Source organism: Amphibalanus amphitrite, unplaced genomic scaffold, assembly GCF_019059575.1.
Source record: "Amphibalanus amphitrite isolate SeventyFive unplaced genomic scaffold, NRLGWU_Aamphi_draft 001448F_arrow, whole genome shotgun sequence".
In the NCBI taxonomy this organism is placed as follows: Eukaryota; Metazoa; Arthropoda; class Thecostraca; order Balanomorpha; family Balanidae; genus Amphibalanus; species Amphibalanus amphitrite.
Window position 1 is genome coordinate 74,953 of NW_024882941.1, and position 21,829 is coordinate 96,781.

Here is a 21,829-nt window from a genome sequence, read left to right on the forward strand (position 1 = left end):
TTTTGCCCGGAGAAAAACCTCGGCGCGCAGCGCCGCGAAAGCAGCGGTATATCGTATTGTACATCAGTTTTGCATCGTGCATAGAAATCAAGCAGAGGTCACCCGAGGTCAGGTAACAATGTCATGTCAAGTTCAGTTTTAATGCCTCCTAAAACTGCAATCTTGTCATTCCTATAGATTATCTCCTGACTCCTATAAGTCTGAAATTTGGTGTAATGAATGGGATTATAAGTGCCAACAGTTCATGAATCTGGGATTTTACATCTGAGAAGCGAAGTCAGGTCAAATAGGTGTGTGACCTCACCAATCATGATAAGATATGGGAAAAAGCACGATACCCTCTGCTTTGAAAGAATATGCTAAAAACGCTAGATACTTTTGTAGCCATGACACCTTGTTCATTTTAGAGATAAGGTGCAGCTAATGACCAGTGGTGACTGAAATGGTCAGTCATTAGGTCATCAAAGATCTCTAACACATTTTCGACAACAACTTTTGATGGAGACGTTGTAGAGCGATGACAGCACCTGGAGTGTGTTCAGCTCAGTAACACAGATCGATCCATATGCAGCAGGTTCTTTTCCGGTCAGGTCATGACCTTTACCTGATGTCAAGTTTTCTATTCAAGTTTTTAAGTTCAAATTGTAAGCCATGCGACGTGTTTCGACGAAACAAAAACGATGGTGATAACTGATAACATGAATATCATACACATTCACTGAATCATAGGTTGTTACAGAACAAATGTTTCGGCAAAATCCGTCCGTTTAGCTGTTTGGACTCTATGGTACACAAGCCTGAAGCCATAGACCCGAAGTCATATCTGAGGCGAGGTTGGCGAAAGAGCTTTAAAAAGCCATCGAATACGCTTTCTGTGTTGCTGTAGCTCTTATTCGTATTTTGCGGGTCGCTAAGGTAAAACGTTTACTAACGTAACGCATAAGGCATGCTTTCGGCCCCTGATCGAGGTAGAGTTTCGCGGAAGAGCGAAAATGCTGCCCGTGATGAGAGAAAGCCGATGATGCCCAATTTCAAGGTCTTGGCCGGGTCATCTTAGGTCAACGCCCAAAAGTAGGAAAAATCTGGCCGCCTGCTAGAACTTAGTGAGCCGTAGCTGTTATCGGGGTCCCGAGTACGAGTTCGATGTTAGACTTGAACAAAGATGATGACTCCATGCATTTTGGGTAGATCGGGTCGGGTCAGGTCAGGTCGACCAGCAGGCTTCCTGCCGGCCATCTAGAGTGGGTGACTGACAACCACCAACGATAGCTTCGTAACATGTTACATAACCATCATTTATCAAAACTACTTGAAACGGTTCAAACGGGCGCTAAACTCGAAATCAGCTCCAAAAACCACACTTGTAAGTGGAAGCAAATAAAACTCAAAAAAGTTAACCAAGGTCATCCATATTCGAATCAGGGCCATTTTTTTAGAATAGGTGTAAAATTCATTAACTCGAGGTCACTGGAAGTTTCGTTGCAATATACTCCTTTTTGCGCGTCTTATAAGGAAAGCCCCAGAGGGATCCACCATCTGACCCCATTTCCCCTATGCAGGCAGGTCCGAGGGTAGCAGGGCTGAGGCTAGCCAGGTAGGTACCTCGTAGTTACTGATACGTCATCCGACGAATCGACTGCAACCATTATTTTGACAATCAGACGAACGCTTGGGTCAGTTTTGACGCGCTCGCTCATTTGAGGGATAAAAAGGGACTAAAATCATATTGGCATGCTGATGTTCTAGCCCACAGCTTATTGACCTATAAGCAATAGGGACTAGGGAGCTCTTGAAGCGATTCTGAATCTGACGTTGTATTTGTTGATGTTGCTGACGCCAACTTCCCTGACATGATAGCTTACTCGAGGGCAGCGCTTTTCGAGGAGCGCTGTGGCCCGAAGGTTTGGACTTTGAATTGTGAAAAACGCCCGCCCGCCGGAAAACGCAAACACCGCAAAACGCGCAAAACGCACGCCCGAAACGCCAACGCAAACGTCGCAAAAAATAAACAAACGCCCGCCCGCCGCAAACCGCAAATAAAAAACGCAAAAACGCCGCAAAACAATAAAACCGCCCGCCAACCGCAAACAAATTTAACACCGCAAACGACGCAAAAAAAAAAGAAGAAAACCGCCCGCATCGCCCGCCCGCCCGCCCGCCCGCCCGCCGCCAAAGACAAACACCGCAAAAAACACAAAACGCCCGCCCGCCGCAAAACGTAAACACCGCAAAACGTGTAAAACGCACGCCCGAAAAGCCAACGCAAACGGCAAAAAATCACCCGACCGCCGCAAACCACACAGGAAAAAACGCCGAAACGCCGAAAAAAATAAAACCGCCCGCACCGCACCGACGCTAACTGCTAACCGAAAACGACTAAAAGTCGCCCGCCAGCCGCCAAACGCAAACACCGCAAATAAGCGCCCGGCCGCAGCAAGATAATAATTTATCAGCGGCTGGCATACCGCTAGGCTGGTCATTTTCACAAATCAAAAAGATATCTGCAAAAATCTCCTAGATGAAAGCGCCCGATTAAAAAACGGATGGCACGTGCGTGTTCCTCGCCCCCAACTTCCTTCAGGTCAATCGTCATTTGGGTCATCTAACGCATTGACGTATCTGCAAAAATCTCCTAGATGAAAGCGCCCGAGTAAAAAACGGATGGCACGTGCGTGTTCCTCGCCCCCAACTTCCTTCAGGTCAATCGTCATTTGGGTCATCTAACGCATTGACGACCGGCTGGGTGGAATGAACATTGCGCCAAGAAACGTAAGTATATTGTCAAAAAGAATCCCCAGAGTGGTGGATCCCAAAAGTTTGAAACTACCACTTTGGCCCACTGGACGACACCTTAAACAGTTGCCGACCGGATGACACCCATTGTTTGGTCACCCACGCCATAGTATGCATCATGGGTGCGCCGAAATGACCAAAAGTCCCAATTTCCGGTGTGCAGGGTCATTTTCAACGGCACGTGGCACGTGGTTCTGGACTTTTCCGGCCACTTTGCGACATACCCATGGGTAGTGCACCGAATGGTGGTTGATCTGCATGTAAGAAAATGGGGGGTCGTTTGGATCGTTTTCGAGCAATCTGCCGTGGAACGCATTTTTTCATTTTCCCCATTGGCTTAACACGGGAATTTTTAAAGTCACGTGGCACGTGCACCAGATGGTCCGCGGAGGGGAGACCCATACCAGAACGTAGATCACCTGGCCCACTAGAAATCCTGAAAAAATCAGAATATTTGGACCAGCCGTTTTCAAGAGCATCAAGTTGTACTGATCTCAGGCAGCTTTTGCCAAATTGTCAGGGAACTCAGATTTGTTTTTCAATAGAAAAACACAATTCTAAAGAATAGTGTTTTAACTATTGACAACAAACCTTCGGTTACCAGCATCTGCGATGCTGGGCTCCGCATCGCGGGACCGCAGGTTGTTTGAGCAAGCACCTCTGTAACGCCGCAAAAACGCCCGCCGCCAAACGAGAGGATGAGCCTTGCACGTGCAGACCGGAGTGGGTGTGCTACGAACTGACGTGCACTGCACTCTACTAACCGGTCTCTAGCGGTGTGCCAAATTTGAGTGCAATCGACCCGGCCGTTTTTGAGATCTGGAAGCGTCATCCTGCACGTGCGCACGTGCAAGCTGTGTCCAATTGACTTGTGCATGGGACCCTATTCGCCGGTCTCTAGCGGTGTACCAAATTTGAACGCAATAGGCCCAGTCAATATTGAGATCTGGGAGCGACTCCTGCACGTGCGCACGTGCAGTTGTAATCAAACCGTGACGCATGCAAATACATACTAACTGACTTGTGCACGGCACCCTTCTGATCGGTCTCTAGAAGTGTACCGAATTTGAGTGCAATCGGCCCGTCCGTTCTCGAGATCTGGAAGCGTCGTCCTGCACGTGCGCACGTGCAAAATGAGTCCCATCTGATTTGTGCACGGCACCCTACTCACCGATCTCTAACGATGTGCCAACTTTGATCACAATCGGCCCAGCCGTTCTCGAGATCTGGAAGCGTCACCCTGCCCGTGCGCACGTGCAGCTGCACCCCAACCGTGCCACATGGAAATGCATTGCACGGCGGATGCCTAAATCCATGCCAAGTATCAGCGCAATCGGTAAACTAACTACAGAGTTATTAGACTTGTTACCAAACTGACGCCTCTTCGTTTTTTACGTGGCACGTGCATTAGGGGTCACCCAAACGCATCGAGAATATCACACTACGTGTAAGAAAGGAAGAAGCTGCCCCACACAAAAGACCGCGAGTGAATCGGTCAAGCAGTTTTGGAGATATAAGCTTTGCATAGAAAAACACAATTCTAAAGAATAGTGTTTTAACTATTGACAACAAACCTTCGGTTAAAAAAAGCATACTCAGCATCGCCAAAAGTGGGGGGTCGACCCCCCCGGTTCTGACGAGTGGGGGGGTCGCGACCCCCCCGACCCCCCCGTCGGCGACGCCCCTGGAAATGGTTCCCACTTTTACCCTTGCGCAGCTGAGAATTCCAAACCTTTTATATTTCCACATTATTTACCACTCTTGAGCCGATCTCATCACTTGTGACACATTCCCATAAAGTCTCTACTAGGTATTGCTCACAAATAAAATTCCTCTTTCATCCGCCCGGCCCCTGGAAGTCCCGATCCCGTTGTCATTTACCATTCCTCCGCCACCCGTATCCTGTCATCTACCACTCCGCTTTCACCTGACACCTGTCATCTACCACTCCGACGTCAGCTGTCATTGTTCCGTGCGTCTACTCACAGAGCACCTCCAGCCGGTGTGTGAGCTCCGAGAGCGGCTCCGTGTCCAGCGCGCACGTGTAGGACGACTGGTCGGCCGGCTGGACGGCCGTGATCCTCAGATTGTAGCCGTCCACCAGACTGAAGCGGGCGTCCCGCACCACAACTGCCTCCCGCGCGCTCAGCACCCGTCGCTGCCGCTTCCAGACCACCACAAATGGACCTGCAGCCGGGCGGGGAGGGCGTGACACGCTACTGACCGGGTACAGAGTCTGGGTAACAAGTCACAGGTCACAGACGAACGGACCTGCCGCCGAGCAGGGGAGAGTGTGACAAGCTACTGACCGGCCACAGGTCATGGGTCACAGACGAACAGCCGAAAGGGGAGGGCGTGACACGTGCAGTTGCCGGGGATATATCGGACCAGGCAACGTAGCTAAAAATGCAAATTGAAAGGTTTGTTTACGTTGCAATACTAACAACGATACCCACTCAAGAGTCTTTTACGTCGACATAGCGCATTACCAAAGCCTTTGCAGATCCTCTTTATTGTGCAAGTTCCACGAAGGTAGGTTGATACACGGAGGTAAAGATTAACATACATTTGATTGTCCAGAAGATATATATTTTATAAAACCTCAGAATGGAATGCAATAAAGCTACAGTTACCGAGTTCTCTTAGCTGATATTGGTCTTCCCAAGAGACAAATGAAGTAGGTATTTTAACCCTATTAGTGGCAGGCTCCTGGCTACCCCATATTAGTGGCAGGGGGGGCTGTTTACGACCCCCCCCTTGATATCTCGAGATCTAACCGGCCGATTTTCAAAATTCAAACGGCATTCGATTCGGCTCAACGAGATCTACATTTCTAAAAAAAAAATGAAATTAAAAAATGTCAATAGGGGGGTAGAGGGGGGTAAAAACAGGCAAATTGTAGATACATTTTAGACTGTTTATCACGGCCAGGTTTCTGAACCAATCTTAACGCAACTTTTGCCGATCGATAGAGAATGAACCAGGAATTCACATGGATCCTCAAAATATGCATTTTCAAAAATCATAGGCGGATACAGATCATTGAGATTGGGGGTACACAAAAAGTATAGTAAATAAGGTTTTTGTTGGTACTGTTTCTAAAAAGGGTGGCAATGGTCTTGTTATGTTACAATTTTCTTATGAGAGAACAATTAAAATTGTATTGGTCATGCATAGGCGGTGTCAGGGCACCTATGTTGGGAGGTAAAACATAACCCCCCTTTTTGGACGCCTGGATCCGCCTATTATAGCAAAAACGTGTCAAAAGAGGATGCACAATAACTGTATATGTTATCACATGATACCTTTCATTCACTGTTCGTAAAACTGGTGCAGCATCGTGATCTTCGCCCAAATGACTCGCTTCACGAATAGGACCCCCCAATTCCCAGTGCTCTGGAGCCGCCCCTGGTAAAGTTATGAACTTGAAATTTTCAGGGAATGTGCCCAATTTAGTTTTAGGAAAAGTCAGAAAATTTCAGCATCGTAGCTTCAGCGGTTTCGGAGATATTCCCGAAAAACCTGAGGGGTGGATAAAAACAACCCCCCTGCCACTAATAGGGTTTTAAGAAAGATCAAATGGATCATGGAGGTAGGTTAGGTAAGCCCGACTACCCAAGCATGTTCGAGGTGCATTACACAAAAAGCACGATACCCCACATATGGCGACCGGCAGCAGCCATCTGATTGCGCCCCTTGCACCTAAGTGGCTGACTGGGCGACTTACCTAAATGACTGATTTCGCAGGGTAGCACCACGGTCTCTCCCTGTTTGGCACGGATAGTCTCCGGCTGTGAGATGAAACTGGGCTGCGGCGGCACCGTGCGGACACCTGTAACAGAAGGGCAGATATCAGAGGCGGAGTCCTCAGTCCGGTTCCGGCGGGACCGTGCGTACACCTGTAGCAGAAGGGAAGAGGTCAGGGCGACGTTTGAGTCTCATATCTGTGGCGGAAAGGGCCGGACTAAAGCGCAGTCAGTCGCCGGGTTCAAAATTTTCCCAGTTGGCCGGAGTGACCAAAGGCTTTGTGAGGATGAAAAGAACAGACTACTGATAATCTTAAGTCTTAACCCTCGCCGGCTTAAGGGGGGGGGGGCGGCACCTGCCCCCCCCCCCATATAACTTTTTCGCGATAGCTCCGAACACGCCGGGGATAGATAGCTGAAACTTGGCATACCTGACCTTTGATTTAAGCGATATCTTCTGACACCAGCCGCATTTTCGAGTCAGGTCAGGTCACTGACCTATGACGTCATAAGTGAACCTCTGCACGGTCTTCAGATGTCGCAACTTCGCAACGCCCTCACTGCCAGAGGAGCTTTCACAGGGAAATGAAACTTGCAGGACCTAGTATCCATTATGAGTTGCGCAACTTGTATAACTCGGATTTTCCTAAAGGTCTTATGAGGTCAGGTCATTTTTGTGACCTCACCATTATAGGTCAATGAGGAAAATGAAAACTGCTATTCTTGCGCCGGGAACGATCTCCAACTATCTCAAGCACCCAGAATCGTGATTTTATGCACTCCTTGCAAGGTTCGATGCGACACTTTTGCAATGTTGACCTTGCGTGATGTCATTTATGACGTCATTAGGGTCATATTAGTTTTTCGTTAATAACTACTGATTAAATTGAGCTAGCGAGTCGGGAAAGCCACCAATGGACTCAGGAACATCTGCCAAATCGAATGATAAACATGACCTCCTTCGACCGATTTCGTGACCTAGGGGCCCTGACCTGACCGTGACCCGAGGTCAACACCCTAAGTTGACCTCACCCAAACAAACAGTATATCATTCGACGCGCCTGAGCGAGGCGAACACGATGCTGCCAGACTCAAGGGTCTGCGGCCGTTTTATGTGAAGTTATTCACAAAAAACGGAACCGTACCTTGGGACACTTGACCTGACCTCAGAGGTCACCGGTTGACCTAGAACCTTAAAATTGGGTATCAATCTCTGCGTCTCGCAACGGCGCACACGCTCGTTTTATTCCACGACGCGCTAGCTCCACCAGGGCCGGGGCGAAACGGCGAGGGGAGTCGTACCCCCCCCCCCCCCCCTGTATGTATGTAGTAGCGAACATAGAAAACCAATAGGTCCGGCGAGTGTTTACTCTCTCGCTGTAACTCAAATTGAACGGGGACTTTGCGACACGTCAGCCGTGATATTTATCAATGACGTCATGATATCACACATCTGTATGACTAATGAAGTGCAAGAACACAGCTAATGTCTCACCAACGGGAGGTTAATATGCAACATAACCACTCAGTTTTTCGGTCCGGTCGTTTGTACAGTCTCCCAAATAGGCAGCTTACGTTGATATTGACTGACTATAGTGCCAGCGGAATGACTTTTGTGGTCTGACGTTTTATGGTACTGCCATTGTCGTTCCTAGAAGTCCGTTGAGCTCCTCTTTTCTAGAACAGCAGATGAACATGTTCTGTGGAATCGATCAACGAACGGCCATAAAGTAAACTTGTTACATTGGTATGCGCCTCAAGCGAGATTTGGCATAAACATTCAAATGTTTGGTTCTGAATGCTTACGCCTTTTTCACTAGCTAAGCCACTCCATATAAACCAGTGGATTATAGGGACAGAGCGGAACAGGAGTGTTTAAATACATCGTAAAGCTGAAAGCATTATTGCCACTGCATTAGCTACAGTGGACCTCAGTCACAATTCATACCTTTGACAAGATGGTTACATGATTGGACACAATTTGCTACACAGCGGAGGGATCACTATAGATAATGTGCTGCTAACTGTCACATAACCACCAGTGACAGCCTGCTAACGTTTACTGATTCTATTGTGATTGTATGTGACTATGCCACCAGTGACAGCCTGCTAACTTATACTGATTCTATTGTGATTGTACCAAATTACCTTATCGCTTGACAGAACTGTCTGCAGCTCAGCGCGGCGTCCGAGCCCCGTCAGACTGGCAATTTCCGCCACCAAACTCTGATGTTCAATTGCGAAATGGAGCCGACCAAGACCGTTCCGCTGTCACGCTCCATTGTGAAACGTCACCGCCAAACGTTAGTTCACACGTCATGACGTGATGACGAATATGCCAGCCAAAATGGCGCTGTCTCTGAAAGACGTTTCATTTCCATGGTCTGGCTGCACGCCAAACGATTTTTCTTTATATTCTTTTCAGTTTCATGCCACCTGCAGTCATTCCTTTAAAAGTACGTTTAATCAATGATCAAGGGGCACTTATCAACTTACACGATATCTACCGAAGTTCAGAAGGATCATGTGACAGAGTCACGGTCGGCCGACAAGTTATATTTGAGCAAACCGGCGGTGGTGTCCTCTCTTATCATTCCCATTAGCGTTTTTTTTTTTGTGATTAGACCACCTACAATAATTCTTCCAAAATAAGCTTGTAAGTCGTAACCAAGTGTGAAAATGCAGCAAGTAACCGACAGCGAACGACCAGTTATCCCCAAGAGCCACACAAGTCGCCGTTTCAGCGCGCCAACTTGTCGCCGTAATCGTCACTGCTCAGTGGGGCAGAACAGCTCGGCGTTCCCTGTAGCTGCCAGCCGGCCTGTCTTCCGCAGCGCGCTGTCACCGCGCCTGCACCGCTGCCTGCCTCTCTGGAGCTCCGTGGCGGCGCGTCCCGGGGGACCGGCCGCCGCTGCACTCCCCGCCCGGACAGTGAAGACGGACTCGGGTCGTTAGGAGACGTCCCCGCCGCGTCCGCGCGCCGCCCGCGTCACTCCGCCCCCCCCCCCCCCTCCCAACGGGACGGCAGGTGGGTATGGGGGTGGAACGGATGTCGTGGAGGATGTTTAGACAAAGGGTGTACTTGTAAGGCTAGGACGAGGCAGCTAGTGGCTGTTTTCGACTGTCGCTTCTTTTTTATCTTGTGTTTAACGAACCTCACTATTTCTGGTCTCAGGCCTTCTGTCACAATCCGAATTATTTTGGTTATGGTGATAAGATCCGTTTTGGAAAGTTCGCCCTCAGTACTAAAAAAAAATCAAGCAGACCAATTTTGTCTTAAAGTTACGTTTATAACTTCTTTATCAATGTGCATACTGGATGTTTTGATAGACAAGAAGCAAAGGTAAATATTTATTTTCTATTAATATGGTATATCAAATAGTGAAATTCAGGCAAAATGCATAAGTAAGTGAATTGAAACATGAGATTAATATACATAAGTTTAATCTATTAAGTCACTTTGAACATATCCGTCGTCAAACAGCTAAGCAAAACGCCAGTCATGTTAGAAGTTGCAGCATGAAAAAGTGGACGTAAATTATTAAAAACCCTAAGGATTTATCTTTCGGCCTTAGATCTTGTTGATTTCCAACAGCTACAGTCTACACGCTGTCATCTTTCTTGGTCGACTGCGGAGAGGAATCTCGTCGAAGGCAAGGAACGTCTGGAAGCACACGCCGTTTCATTTAATCATCGCGCTCCAGTGTCTTTACTTCAAAGGCGTTGAATGACGCCGTCCTCAGAATGGAAATGGTCAGCAAATAAATTACAAAATCGCTCGTTTAAAGACTGACCAAGTACACTGTATTCGAAGGTAGCATTTGCGGCAAAAAGTATGAATAGGCAGTACATTGGGTACTGTGGAATGTTTCAACAGGTAAGCATATATCAATTTTCGCTTATGTATTTACCTCTTATTTTTTAGTTCATTTACTTTCTGTGGCGGGTAGCAAGCTTCCTACGCAAATATGAAGTTCAGCACTTGAAATCCATATTTTAGACGGTATCTATTCTTTGCTGTGTACTTTGCTGTGACTTGCAACCAGCGTTTTTAAATTCGCACGCATATAAGGCTGCGCAGCTTCGTCACTTTGCTCTCCCGCTGGCGTTCAAATCGGTTCAAATATGAGTCAAGCTCGCTCGCACAGAAGATGGCTATTCCCTTGTGCTCCTTTGACTGCGGCTCTGGAGTAGTTCGACTGTTCGGTTATAGTGGCACATTTTGCGACGGCTCTCGCCGAGTTGCATGGTCCTTTGTAATCCTAATGTCCTTTTTCAGAGAACATTCGCCTGGGTTAAAGTCGTTCCCTTATTTGTCGGCTCCCTTTGACGATTTATATCGAACACTCTGCAACGCAGAAGAAATATGTTCTTTAAAGATCAACGATATTTAAGTTCCGCTTTCGACAAATTCTAGCACCATCGTTTATTTCCACAGTGGCGAGACGTGGACTGCCTCGTAGGTGGATCGAAATGCAGGTGGGTAGGTAAAGCTACCAAAGATATTAGGCCGCTTAGACTCAGCCCGGCTGATAGCGGTTATAATTTATTCGACTGCATGAATTGTACCGGGTAGATATATTTTTGAATCTGCGATTCATTGGAGTAAATAAATAGATTAGATATAAAGAACGTAATTCATGTGCGTTTCTCCAAGTTTTCACTGAAAGAGCGATTGAATATGCTCCTTTTCAAGTAACGACACATGTGAACTAGACCAGTCATGGGTCACGCCACCTGTTGAACTCCTAACTCCTACGCATAACACACAGCACAGAATACCAGTGCTCAAACTTCATCTGAGTTGGTTGAAACTTACTGCACCATTTGGCGCACAGCCTTCCATAAATCTCTGACCGTCGGACCTGGTCTAACTTCGCGGCCGCCTCCCTCTCTCTAGCCGCTGACGCCCGTATGAACAATGAATATGACGGAGCCCCGGCTCGATCTGTCCCGGGGGAGTCGGCGCCGCCCGACCGTTCACGGGGCCGCCGCCGAATCGCCACGCGCTCGTTGTCTTTTGATGAGGCCATTTCGGCGTGCTGTCAGACGCACAACAGATGCGTCACAATTGGCGACGGCGCGCCGCCGACATGGGTGTCATTTGTGCGTGGTGGCGGACGGCGCGAGCTGCGCTCGCCCATGAATAGGTGATGGGCGGCGGGTATCATTCACACGGCGCCGACACCGGCTAAATTGCCGCCGCAGAACAGACTCAAGGGGTGCCCGGATGGAGGCGGACAGGCCCGTGATTGAGTGTCCCATGATTGCACCAAAGCGCGCCGGCGATGGCTGCTCGGGTGCCGCGCGGGGACCGGCTTCTGTTCCACGGAATTAATGTCATTTTCTACCGCATTTGAGCAGCAATGCACCCCCTGGCCCCGATTCGTGTTAAAAATAAGTACCGGAGAACGTAGACAGAAGCGGAGTCGTTGGAGCGGGGCCCTCTCTCCTATTCAGTTTCAGAGATATCGGTGCAGAAACAGATTCTTTCAGACACCATCGTATCAGTTGCAGTGACTGAATCGCCATTTTCGTGGAAATATCAGTCAATGCTATCAAATACCAGGAACTTGAGCACTTATCCGGACGAATGGACGTCAAGGAAGCTTAAGTTCTGAAACCACATAATGACAAGATATTGTGCCATGGCCTGGCACGACATAGATACCAGGGCTCATTATCGCGCTGCATGTAAACTCATTTTCAACTGTCTAAATGTCCGATTAGGCCGCCTAGACGATGCAAGAAGTCCGAGTTGAGCTCATAGTGGCGCTTCAGTGGCTGTCTTCCGCTGTCAATTGCCAGCATTATTTCATATTCTTGCCTTATCATATGCGTAAATAGCAGCAGCTAGGCATGCATTGCATAGGTGTATTGTGCATTGTGTAGTTCCAAAAAAAAGATTGCCATCACAGTATAAATGCTGTACAATGATTCTTAGGAACTATAGGTTGATCTGCCCTGTTTCAATCTGTATCGACCGGAAAATGTATACCTACACTGCATCTGCTCAAACATGCCAAGGGGAGTTGGACGCAAGATGTAACTGCATAGTTATTGTTGATGCTTCCATTTACAGCCCACACACATGCTGACACTTCGACGGTACATTTTCATTTCATTCGCCTTCGACGGTGCATTATCGTCCTGCCTCGACGTAGTCATGAGTTTACTGTGCTGGTGAGTTTACTCCTCTGAATTACCAATGTGCCAGGTGGCGCCCATATACCCTCGACTGGCTTGCGACATTCTCATTCTGTCTTCGGGGCAAGGAGATAACTTCTAGAGCGAGAAGTTTGCATGACTTGCCTTCAGTGCATCCTGTTTTGATCTAAACCTCAAAGCCAACGGGGGCGTCTCCTAGTTCTGCCCACCACGCCTGATGTAAGAACTGGACAGGCGAACCTAGTCTGTAGGCTCGCAATCGTCAGCGATTGCTCAAATCTACCTCTAATTATAAGTCCAACTTCACTCCAGTCTTTTCCTAAGCACAGACTTCATGCCCCGCCTCCTTAGAAAGTTAGAAGTGTTGAACTCTAGAGAAAACGCCTGTGGCGCCATGCCTCGTGGGTGGAGGCTGCGTCGTGGGTGGATGTCCGGAAAGCACGGGAGATGACCACTAATCTTAGTATCTCTCCGACCGGTGAAGTTACCAACGGGACTTCCCGGGACTGAAACCAACGGCAATCATGTCGAGAACACTCGTGCCGTGCCTGACAGGAACGAAAGCCACTGGTTATTTATATTTTCGAAGTGTCGTAATTTGTAAGCTATGTTTCAACTACATAGTTCAGTCGAAACGTATTGCAGAATACATACAATTAAACAAAAGCGGTACAACCAAACATCATTTTGGCTACAGACTACAGATTGAATTGGCCGGCGCCTGCAGCAGTCGCTCATTGCTTCAGTATCAATGGTTCAAAAGTTCATGCACATTCAAGATTGCAGATACCAGTCCGTTTTGGGGAATGTATACTGTAGCAGAAAAGATTCACATAACATGCAGACAAATGAATCATCTACGTATATAAGTAACCAAAGTCATGGCGTGAAACACCCTAAAACAATATCCTCTCCGCGGGGTCCGCCCATCCGTCGGTCGATCAGAGCGAGTATTTCGGCTCCGCCGGCTGCTGCCGCTCGGGGGATCGCCGCCGAACGGCGTCATATCGGCTTTACCGCCCGTGACATTTGCCAGCGCCGGCCCGAATATCCACTGCGACATCCGGCCGCCGGACGGGCGGCACATGCCCGCCATCGGCCGCCGCTCGACGTTATGACCTCTCCGGCCGGCCGAATCCGCGCCGCCGACGGCCAGTGCACGCCGGCCTGAGCACGGCCGCCGCGGCGCCGACAGATTTCGGCCGAACTCAATAAGCGGCGGTGCGCACATGACTGCCATTCTCGTGTCAGACCAGCCGGCGTGCCACCCCAGACGGCCGCGGTCGACCGTCGATGCCTCGCCGCGCCCGTCGCCGCCGCCAGTGACCCGTCGCGCGCCGGCAACTCAGCGTCGTTTTCGACGATGGTCAGCAGCGGCGGCGGCTCGTCTGGCCCGTTTCGTTCCGCGCCGCGACTGTGGACGGACGTGCTATGACCAGCAGGCTGCTCAGGGTCAGAAAAATTCGCCGAAACTTGATCCCCAGCCTAGCAAACTTTCGGATTTCATCCAGCGAAAACAGTACGTGCAAAATACTGTAATCCGTCACTCGACCGCGGACGCACATTTCCAGAACTCTAGTAAATACTTCTTCCCGGTTGTTTCAGCTGATTGATTCAAAACTTTCTGTAATCGAGCAGCAAGTTTGTCTGATTTTTCCTCTCGGCGCGGCGGTCGGCCGGCGGTCCGTCTCTGCCGCCGCCGCCGGGTTAGCGGCGTCGGCTGCGGCCGTGGGCCGGCCTGCTGTTCCGGAGCGAGATTAAACGGCCTGCTGTGGCCAGACGCGGGCCCAATACATGGGCGGCGCACCAGGCGCGCCTCGCTGCAGAACGGGCGAACCGACCGAGAACCGCGGTGGAGGCGGGAGCGGGGACCGGACATGGTGGCAGACACCGGACAACTATTCCTGGCCAACGGTGTTCAGCTGCCGCAGAATATGGGCAACCACTTCGCCTGACCACGGCCTTTCTCATAATATATGGACGGCCAGAGGATGGGGATGGGTGGGGGGGGGGCGGATTAAACCCCCACAAGGAGTTTCTCAACAACACTACTCGTGGATCGAGCGTTCCCTATTAGATCCGAGCCATTGGGATAGATTTCGCATTTCGCATTCCTAAAACGTTGTCCACTTTGCCAAAATTGTACGTATAGGGATTACATAACATAACCCTGCCCTGTTGCTTTGGGACCAGAGTTTCTGGTCAACAAAGGGCGCAAACACGAAGCCCTGTGAACGGCCTCGCTATTTCTTTTAGAATCTGTTGGTATTGGGCAACAAATCCACTCTGCCGCAGGCTACCTCCGTAACACTTAATTATTTACCAACAAATATCGCAGCGCATTACGGGAGAATGGACTTCCATCTGCGCGAAAGAAGAAATTGCACCATCCAAACAAAATTATATTTCGAAGTTCAATACTTCTTGTCATCAGCTGGCGTCCCAGGCAAATGCAGTTATGTATACTTAATACAGGGTAAATTACTTATAACAAAAAACAGATGCATTTCAACCGCCGCTCCGGATTATTCAATTTACAACACAATTTACGATAGCCATTACACTGAGCCGATAGGTAGGTAGGGATAGGAGGCAATAAGTTATAACATGGTAATAAGTTACAAGTTATAACTTATGTATACGACACATATAACATACATAATGCCACGATCTGGTATGCTTACCGAGGCTAGCAGGAGCTTCCCTGTAAAATTATCCGTGTAGCTCAGTCAATTTTGTTCGCTATAAATATACATTGATCACACAGCCGCATACAACATTTATAACACAAGCCTCCGAGCAGACCTCTGAGCTGTTGCCGGCAATTGATGGCACATCGTCGTGGCTAATCGCCATAAAGACGTGATTTACGTTCGTCATTTAATCACGCTCTTAGGATGTGAGCGACTGGACGTTCGATTTTCGTCCGGCGAGATGATTCACAGCAACTTCCGATGTTACGATCCATTGGTTGCATTCAAAGCTGCGCAATGACGGAAACGAGAGGGGCTGGGCGGAGCCACGGTAGCTGGCAAAAGACATGCCATATTTCTTCCGAATATTTGCTCTCAATGCCTATTTTATCTGAAGAATATTTCATGCACATCGTCTGAAATCGACCGGCATGTAGCATTACACGCCAAGGCAAATCAATAACAAATAACCAAGACATGCCTACATTGTTTCATATCATGGGTTGCATGGCCAATATGTGAGTTCAATTAAATAAAGGTGTTACTTCTTCCAACAAATAAAATTTAACTATTCTTAATCCCATTTATATCATAACTATTTCTATCAAACAACATCCTCGAGCAATATCCTTCTAAAGGATGGTGCTTGACTCAGTACAGTTAACCGGCGACCTGTTGGGGGGTGGCTATTTTTTGCCCCCCTCCAGACTTTTCGATATATCTCCAGAACCGCTGCGCCGATCGTCACCAAACTTTCAAGACCCTCCCGGACATCAATTTTACACATGGTGACCAAATTTTTTTCCAAAGGCTATGATAGGTTGGCCGGAAATGACGTCAGAGTGACGTCATGTTCTGCCGTTTTCGACCCAAAAAAGGGTTTCGCGGGAAGAGCTGTCAGGCCTATAGCTTTGCAAATACAGAAAAATGATAAATACATAAAAGCTGTAGAATTGACAGGGCTACAAAACTGCTGTCTCGGGTTTTTGAAATTTTTGGATTTTGACCCCCAAAAATCAAAAAATATTTTTTTGGATATAATGATCGAAAAATCCAAAAAGTTTTTTGAATTTCGCAAAAACCGGAAAATATGTAATAGTCCTTACCGCCTTCCATCCACATACCAAATTTGAGATTGATATCTCTTTTTTTTGGCGAAGTTATAGCGAAAAAACTGTTCAAAATTGATGACGTCAAATTTTCAAACTCAATTTTTAGCAATTCTAGACCCCGTAGCGCAAAACAAAGACCACCATTAGACTCCCCGTGACGAGCTGCATCGAATCAATACCCATTTTATGCAAAACTATCAACTTTAAAATTTGACTTTTTTTGGCCTGACCTTGACCTGACCTTGACCTGAACTTCACCAGAAAGTGACCTAAGCCGGACCTGATAGTCTTATAACCAACACCATTGAGTTGGAAATGAGAAATTGGCCATAAAACATGCATCACACAACCTTAGTAAAGTTGGGCTCATGTGACTTGACCTGTGACCCTTGGTGACCTGACCTGTGACGTGACCTGGTATTGTCAGTGACCTCTAACAGCAACATATCTACTAGGCAACTGACGCCCTATCGCTGATTCTCGACAAAATGCGTTTTCCTCGGTGTTATAGCGCATTCCCTAGAAGACCCGTGAACGGTGAAACATTTCATCTTTGACCTGACCTGTGACGTTATCGGTGACCCCGAGGTCAATGAAATTTGGTTCTCTTCGACAAATTTGACAGGCCTTTCGAACGCCGTTTGAATTTTGCGGATCCGTCCAGTAGTTTCGGAAATACGGGGGGGGGGGGCAAAAAATAGCCCCCCCCCCCCACCAGGGCCTCGTTTCATAAAACTCTGCCGTAACTTACACCTTTCCGTAATTCACACCCTTTCAAACTACGGAGCGCAAATAAATCCGTTTCACAAAGCCACAACTGGAATTGTTTACACCTCCGTAACTAAGCACATTTGCGTAGTTACCGTAATTTATCAAGCGTCCTACAAATTACAATTTCATGTCAACGCTTATTTTTTACGAGAATTTATAAAAACAATTATGTTGAATTTAAATCTTAAAAATTATGTATGAAAAAACAAAATTTATATTGATGACCATCCTTTATTAAAACAATATATTAAAAACAGCAGAAAGCCAGCTAAGCAGAAGTGCCTAACTACGAAAGTGGCGCGGCGCGGCGAATAAACAAAATTCCGATAGTGGCCACAAAAAGCGACTGGTACAGAAGATTTGCAGTTTCTTTTTCTCATTTTGGCTGTTCTTTCTTCCTCACTGGGCTGAACATTATAAAATATATTAAAAATTAGCTTCGAATCTTCACATTAATTCAAAATCACGCAACATTTTTGTGCGTAGTTTACGCCACTGATATCAAGAGCTTGATAAAATATTTGGCGTTAAAGGGACCATCCCACCTTAACATTAGTTTTGAGTTGAGATAGCCAAGTTTGCGGCCAGGCTCAGAAACCACCATTTATCCTGGTCGCAACCCCCGCAGCTTTATGGTGTTCAAGAAATTTCTTCCCTTTACTTGCAGGGTGGGACCAGCTTAGTCCCTATCTCTTAACCATTAGCGGTTTGTTGATGACGTCAGCAGTCATTGCAACGCCCGCCATTCCTTGAACCCGAGTTTTGCTGACCTTGAGCTCCCTTTTTTATCAACGTGAAATCCGTCGTTGGCGCTGAGAAAGCCAGCCCTGATCGGCGGCCGGCTAGTACTCTTGCCCGCGCTCACATACGTGCACGTTACCCCGGCAACGGGCTATTGACCAATGAGAAGCGAGAAAAGTGTTACGTCACTGCGATTTTTCATATACCTGTGCCCCCCGGACGTGACGTAGTGTGCTCGCGCGCGTGCAGGGTCTCTGCGATCGAAAAAGAGCGCTAGCAGCGCGCCACTCGACGCCGCAATTGTCAAAAGCGGCGTGTTAGTATGCTTTATTATGAATGATGTGTGTAAAAGTGAGTTTTTATGTTGTTTATTTGGAGGAAATGGTTGGAATAAATTAAGTTATTTTTATTTCTGTTGGTTGGAGTTTTTATTCAAAAGATTTCGGTCTATACCATTGATATTTGCGGAAAATACCTTCGCTTGAATAAATTGCCGATATTTGGCAACTGAAGTGTTAGGTAAGCCTAAATGATATGGAAAAAGGTAAGAGACACCCTGATTATCATTTGAGAAACGAAAATATATGAATTTTCCTTATAAGACTCTCTCAATATGCTACTCCGCGGTTTATGCCCCGAGGGTGTCCGAGGGTTCCCGTTAGTTTGTCGTTGGCGCTCGGCTCGCGCGCGAGCCGACGTCACCGCCTGTGACGTCGGCTCGCGAAATACGTCATACCCTGCACACAAAATAGCCGGCTGCCGAACAGCGCCCTATTGCTTTTCATTTTAATTTGAATATTAGAAGATACCCACCACTGGAACTTGGACTGATATTATACCAAGGCCGAAGATGATCAAGCTGCCTGCTATATCTGGAGCTTGGTGTTCAACTTCAACATGGAATAAAAAACAAAATATCAAAGCAAACTGGATATGGTACTGCAAGTTAAAGTCCAAAGAAATTTGAAGAGCTGACAATTGACATTAATTCTTTTCCTGCAAGGTTTCCATATGGAGATCACAGTCACACCATGAAGAAATATTTTTGATGTTAACAGTTGAAAGGGGATTTATCTTCCAGTTTTGACGAAAGACGCTGCTGACTGTCTTTGGAAAAGGATGTCGGCATGAGGTGCAATTGTGCTTGTGAAGTGGTTATAACTGGTCTTTTCACAGTATTAAATTAAATGTGCCATTGCAGCCAAGTGTGTTATCATGTAAGGTAAAATCAAAACTACAATGTTGGTTTTACGAGCATTGAGAAGGCTGGTAGGTAACACCTGCCTGTGCTCGTAAATCATGCTGCCAGAGTATTCTAAATTAATTTTATCATACACTTTTGTTGTCCAGAATGGTTGCACCATTGCTTGGTATCATATTATACCATGTAAATATGGTAGTGTAAAGTCCGACCAACATGTTACCAGATTTGAAGCTGTTACGTTACCTAAGTACCTGTTTTTTACTGGCGTGGTGAATGTCACCTGACCTGGATTTTGTTTTGAGGTGCAGACCTAGTAACTCTGACTACATGGGTTTGAAGCTATTATCTATTCTGTTTTTACTGGCCTGGTGAATGGCGACTGATGTTGTCCGTGTATGGCACTGAAACAAATTTTGAGTGTTTTGTACAGTGTTTTAATACAATGCTGAGGGCTGAAAGTTGTCTTGTTTAGAGTGATGAAAGTTCAGGATATGCCAGCCACCATGGTGGGTCAGAGTTAAATGTGTTGCAGTCAGTTCGGCTTCGGCAAGCACACGGATGGGCATACGCATCAAGACCTGCTCTGCCATACTTTCAGCCAATTTTACCTAGGTAAGTCTTTTCTTTTTCTGCCAAAAGCTATGACATTGTGAATTTCAGCACTGTGGCCTGTGTGTAGCTTTCAGGAAAGCAATTCTAAATAAAGCTATGATAAAGTGCAAAATCAGCAATGCAGCCCTCTATTACATTTTCTACAACATCTTACTTGTTCCTTGCATGGAGAGAAAAATGCAATGTTATGAATTCGTTTATTCACATAATTTGACAAGCATGCAGTTACCTGCTACTATCACTGCACAAAACAGAGCAGATATCATCAGTTAATCAAACACAAGACATAACAGAAGTTTACAACATAGGGCCGCCGAACCTGCTTCCTCCCACCACAGTTGATGCCATTTCCTAGCCTGGCTTGATGTGAGCACTGAATAGCTGCTTTGTCTAATTACAGCTCACTACCATTCAACTTAAACTACTCTCTTTAAAGTAAGAGTGAGAGCGTTCAGTGTTCATAGCAGCTCGACAGACAACAGACAACAAACATCTTGACAAACCAACCAGTATTTGATTTGGCTAATGATTTATGTGCTTGTTGTATCATGGCCAAACTACTTTAACAGCAATAATCCCTGTTTCATCTTGATCTTGCTTTTATTTCCATTTGAACTCAGATCTTGAAACAATCATCTGAAGTGATATCAGATACTGGCTTCTGTTTCTCTTGAAAGCAAGTTAAAACAACAATGATAAACTAAGGCAGGAGATGTGAGTTGTGGCAGTAGATTTTTGATTCAACATATGTCAACATTATATTGCTTGAGACCTCTGTGACAGACAAACAAATATTTATAGTTTTTTGATAGTTTGGATTCTTGGCTTGATTTAGCAGATCAGCTGTGAACCTTGACTTTGAAATCACATAAATGTCATGGTACCCGAACGAATCCTCGCATGACATTTCTTCGTAGCACAATTTTTCGTCCGCATTTCTTCGTCTACAAATCTTCGTCGGTGCATTTAGTTGTCCCTCAATGCTTACTCTTGCATATATTTGCGTTGAAGAAGAAATGCGAGCCGATTTTCATATACCCTGGTGCGAGACAAAGTAATGCGATAGGTACGAATAAATGCCCTGACGAAGATTTGCAGACGAAGAATTGCGATACGAAGAAATGCCATAAGAATTGTCCTGGAATCCTTTATTGGCCATCATATATTGACCTTGATAAGATAAACGCATCATTCGCGCAATATTTGTCGCACTTTGATACCAAACTATTGCTTCCAAATGCCGACGTAAAGAAAACCTTTATGTGACGTCATAGAAACAGCGGATTTCCCAAAAAGTAAACAAAAATAAAAGTCTTATATCTCGAAAACGGGTGAATATTTTCCGGTAAAATTTGGTAGATGTTCATTTTCGCTCTTTGTGATTCACGCTACATCAATTTTATGCCAATTCATTAACTTTTTTGAAGGTGGGAGGCAGACTTGTGATCAGCTCAGTTGAGCCGGCTCAAAAATCAGCTCAGCTCATGAGCCGGCTCAACATTTTGCCAAATTGTTGAGCTGTGAGCTGAGCCGGCTCAGTAATGCATTGAGCTGAGCTGCTGTCTGAGCTGAGCTGAATGAGCTTGAGCTGAGCTGAGCTGAATGAGCTTGAGCTGAGCTGAGCTGAGCTGAGCTGAGCTGAGCTGAGCGAGCTGAGCTGAGCTGATTGAGCTGAGCGAGCTGAGCTGAGCTGATTGAGCTGAGCTGAGCTGATTGAGCTGAGCTGAGCTGATTGAGCTGAGCTGAGCTGAGCTGAGCGAGCTGAGCTGAGCTGAGCTGATTGAGCTGAGCTGATTTAGCTGAGCTCAGCTGATCCAGTTCTAATTCTTTTCAGTTCATGCTTGGAAATTAACTCAGGATTTCATGCTTCAGCTATGAGCTAGCTATGGAGTGAGCAATTACACTGCCTTCGTGATCGCACTTAAAAATATCAAAACTCTAAAGAAATCAATATTAATCACTAATCAAGCTTAATTTATTTCATCCATA

At 46.7% G+C, this 21,829-nt stretch overlaps 1 protein-coding gene across 2 annotated transcripts in view; it reads right to left on the minus strand.

Annotated features, from left to right (window-relative positions):
- The window catches only part of LOC122373126 (protein amalgam-like), a 42,889-nt gene that overhangs the window by 16,474 nt on the left and 4,586 nt on the right, over nt 1–21,829 (minus strand). For both annotated transcript variants that reach the window (XM_043350913.1, XM_043350912.1), the window contains exons 2-3: nt 6,521–6,625; nt 4,780–4,980 (exon numbers count right to left, since the gene is read on the minus strand). In XM_043350913.1, the coding sequence (XP_043206848.1) occupies nt 4,780–4,980; nt 6,521–6,625 (306 nt within the window). The remainder of the gene's footprint in view (nt 1–4,779; nt 4,981–6,520; nt 6,626–21,829) is intronic.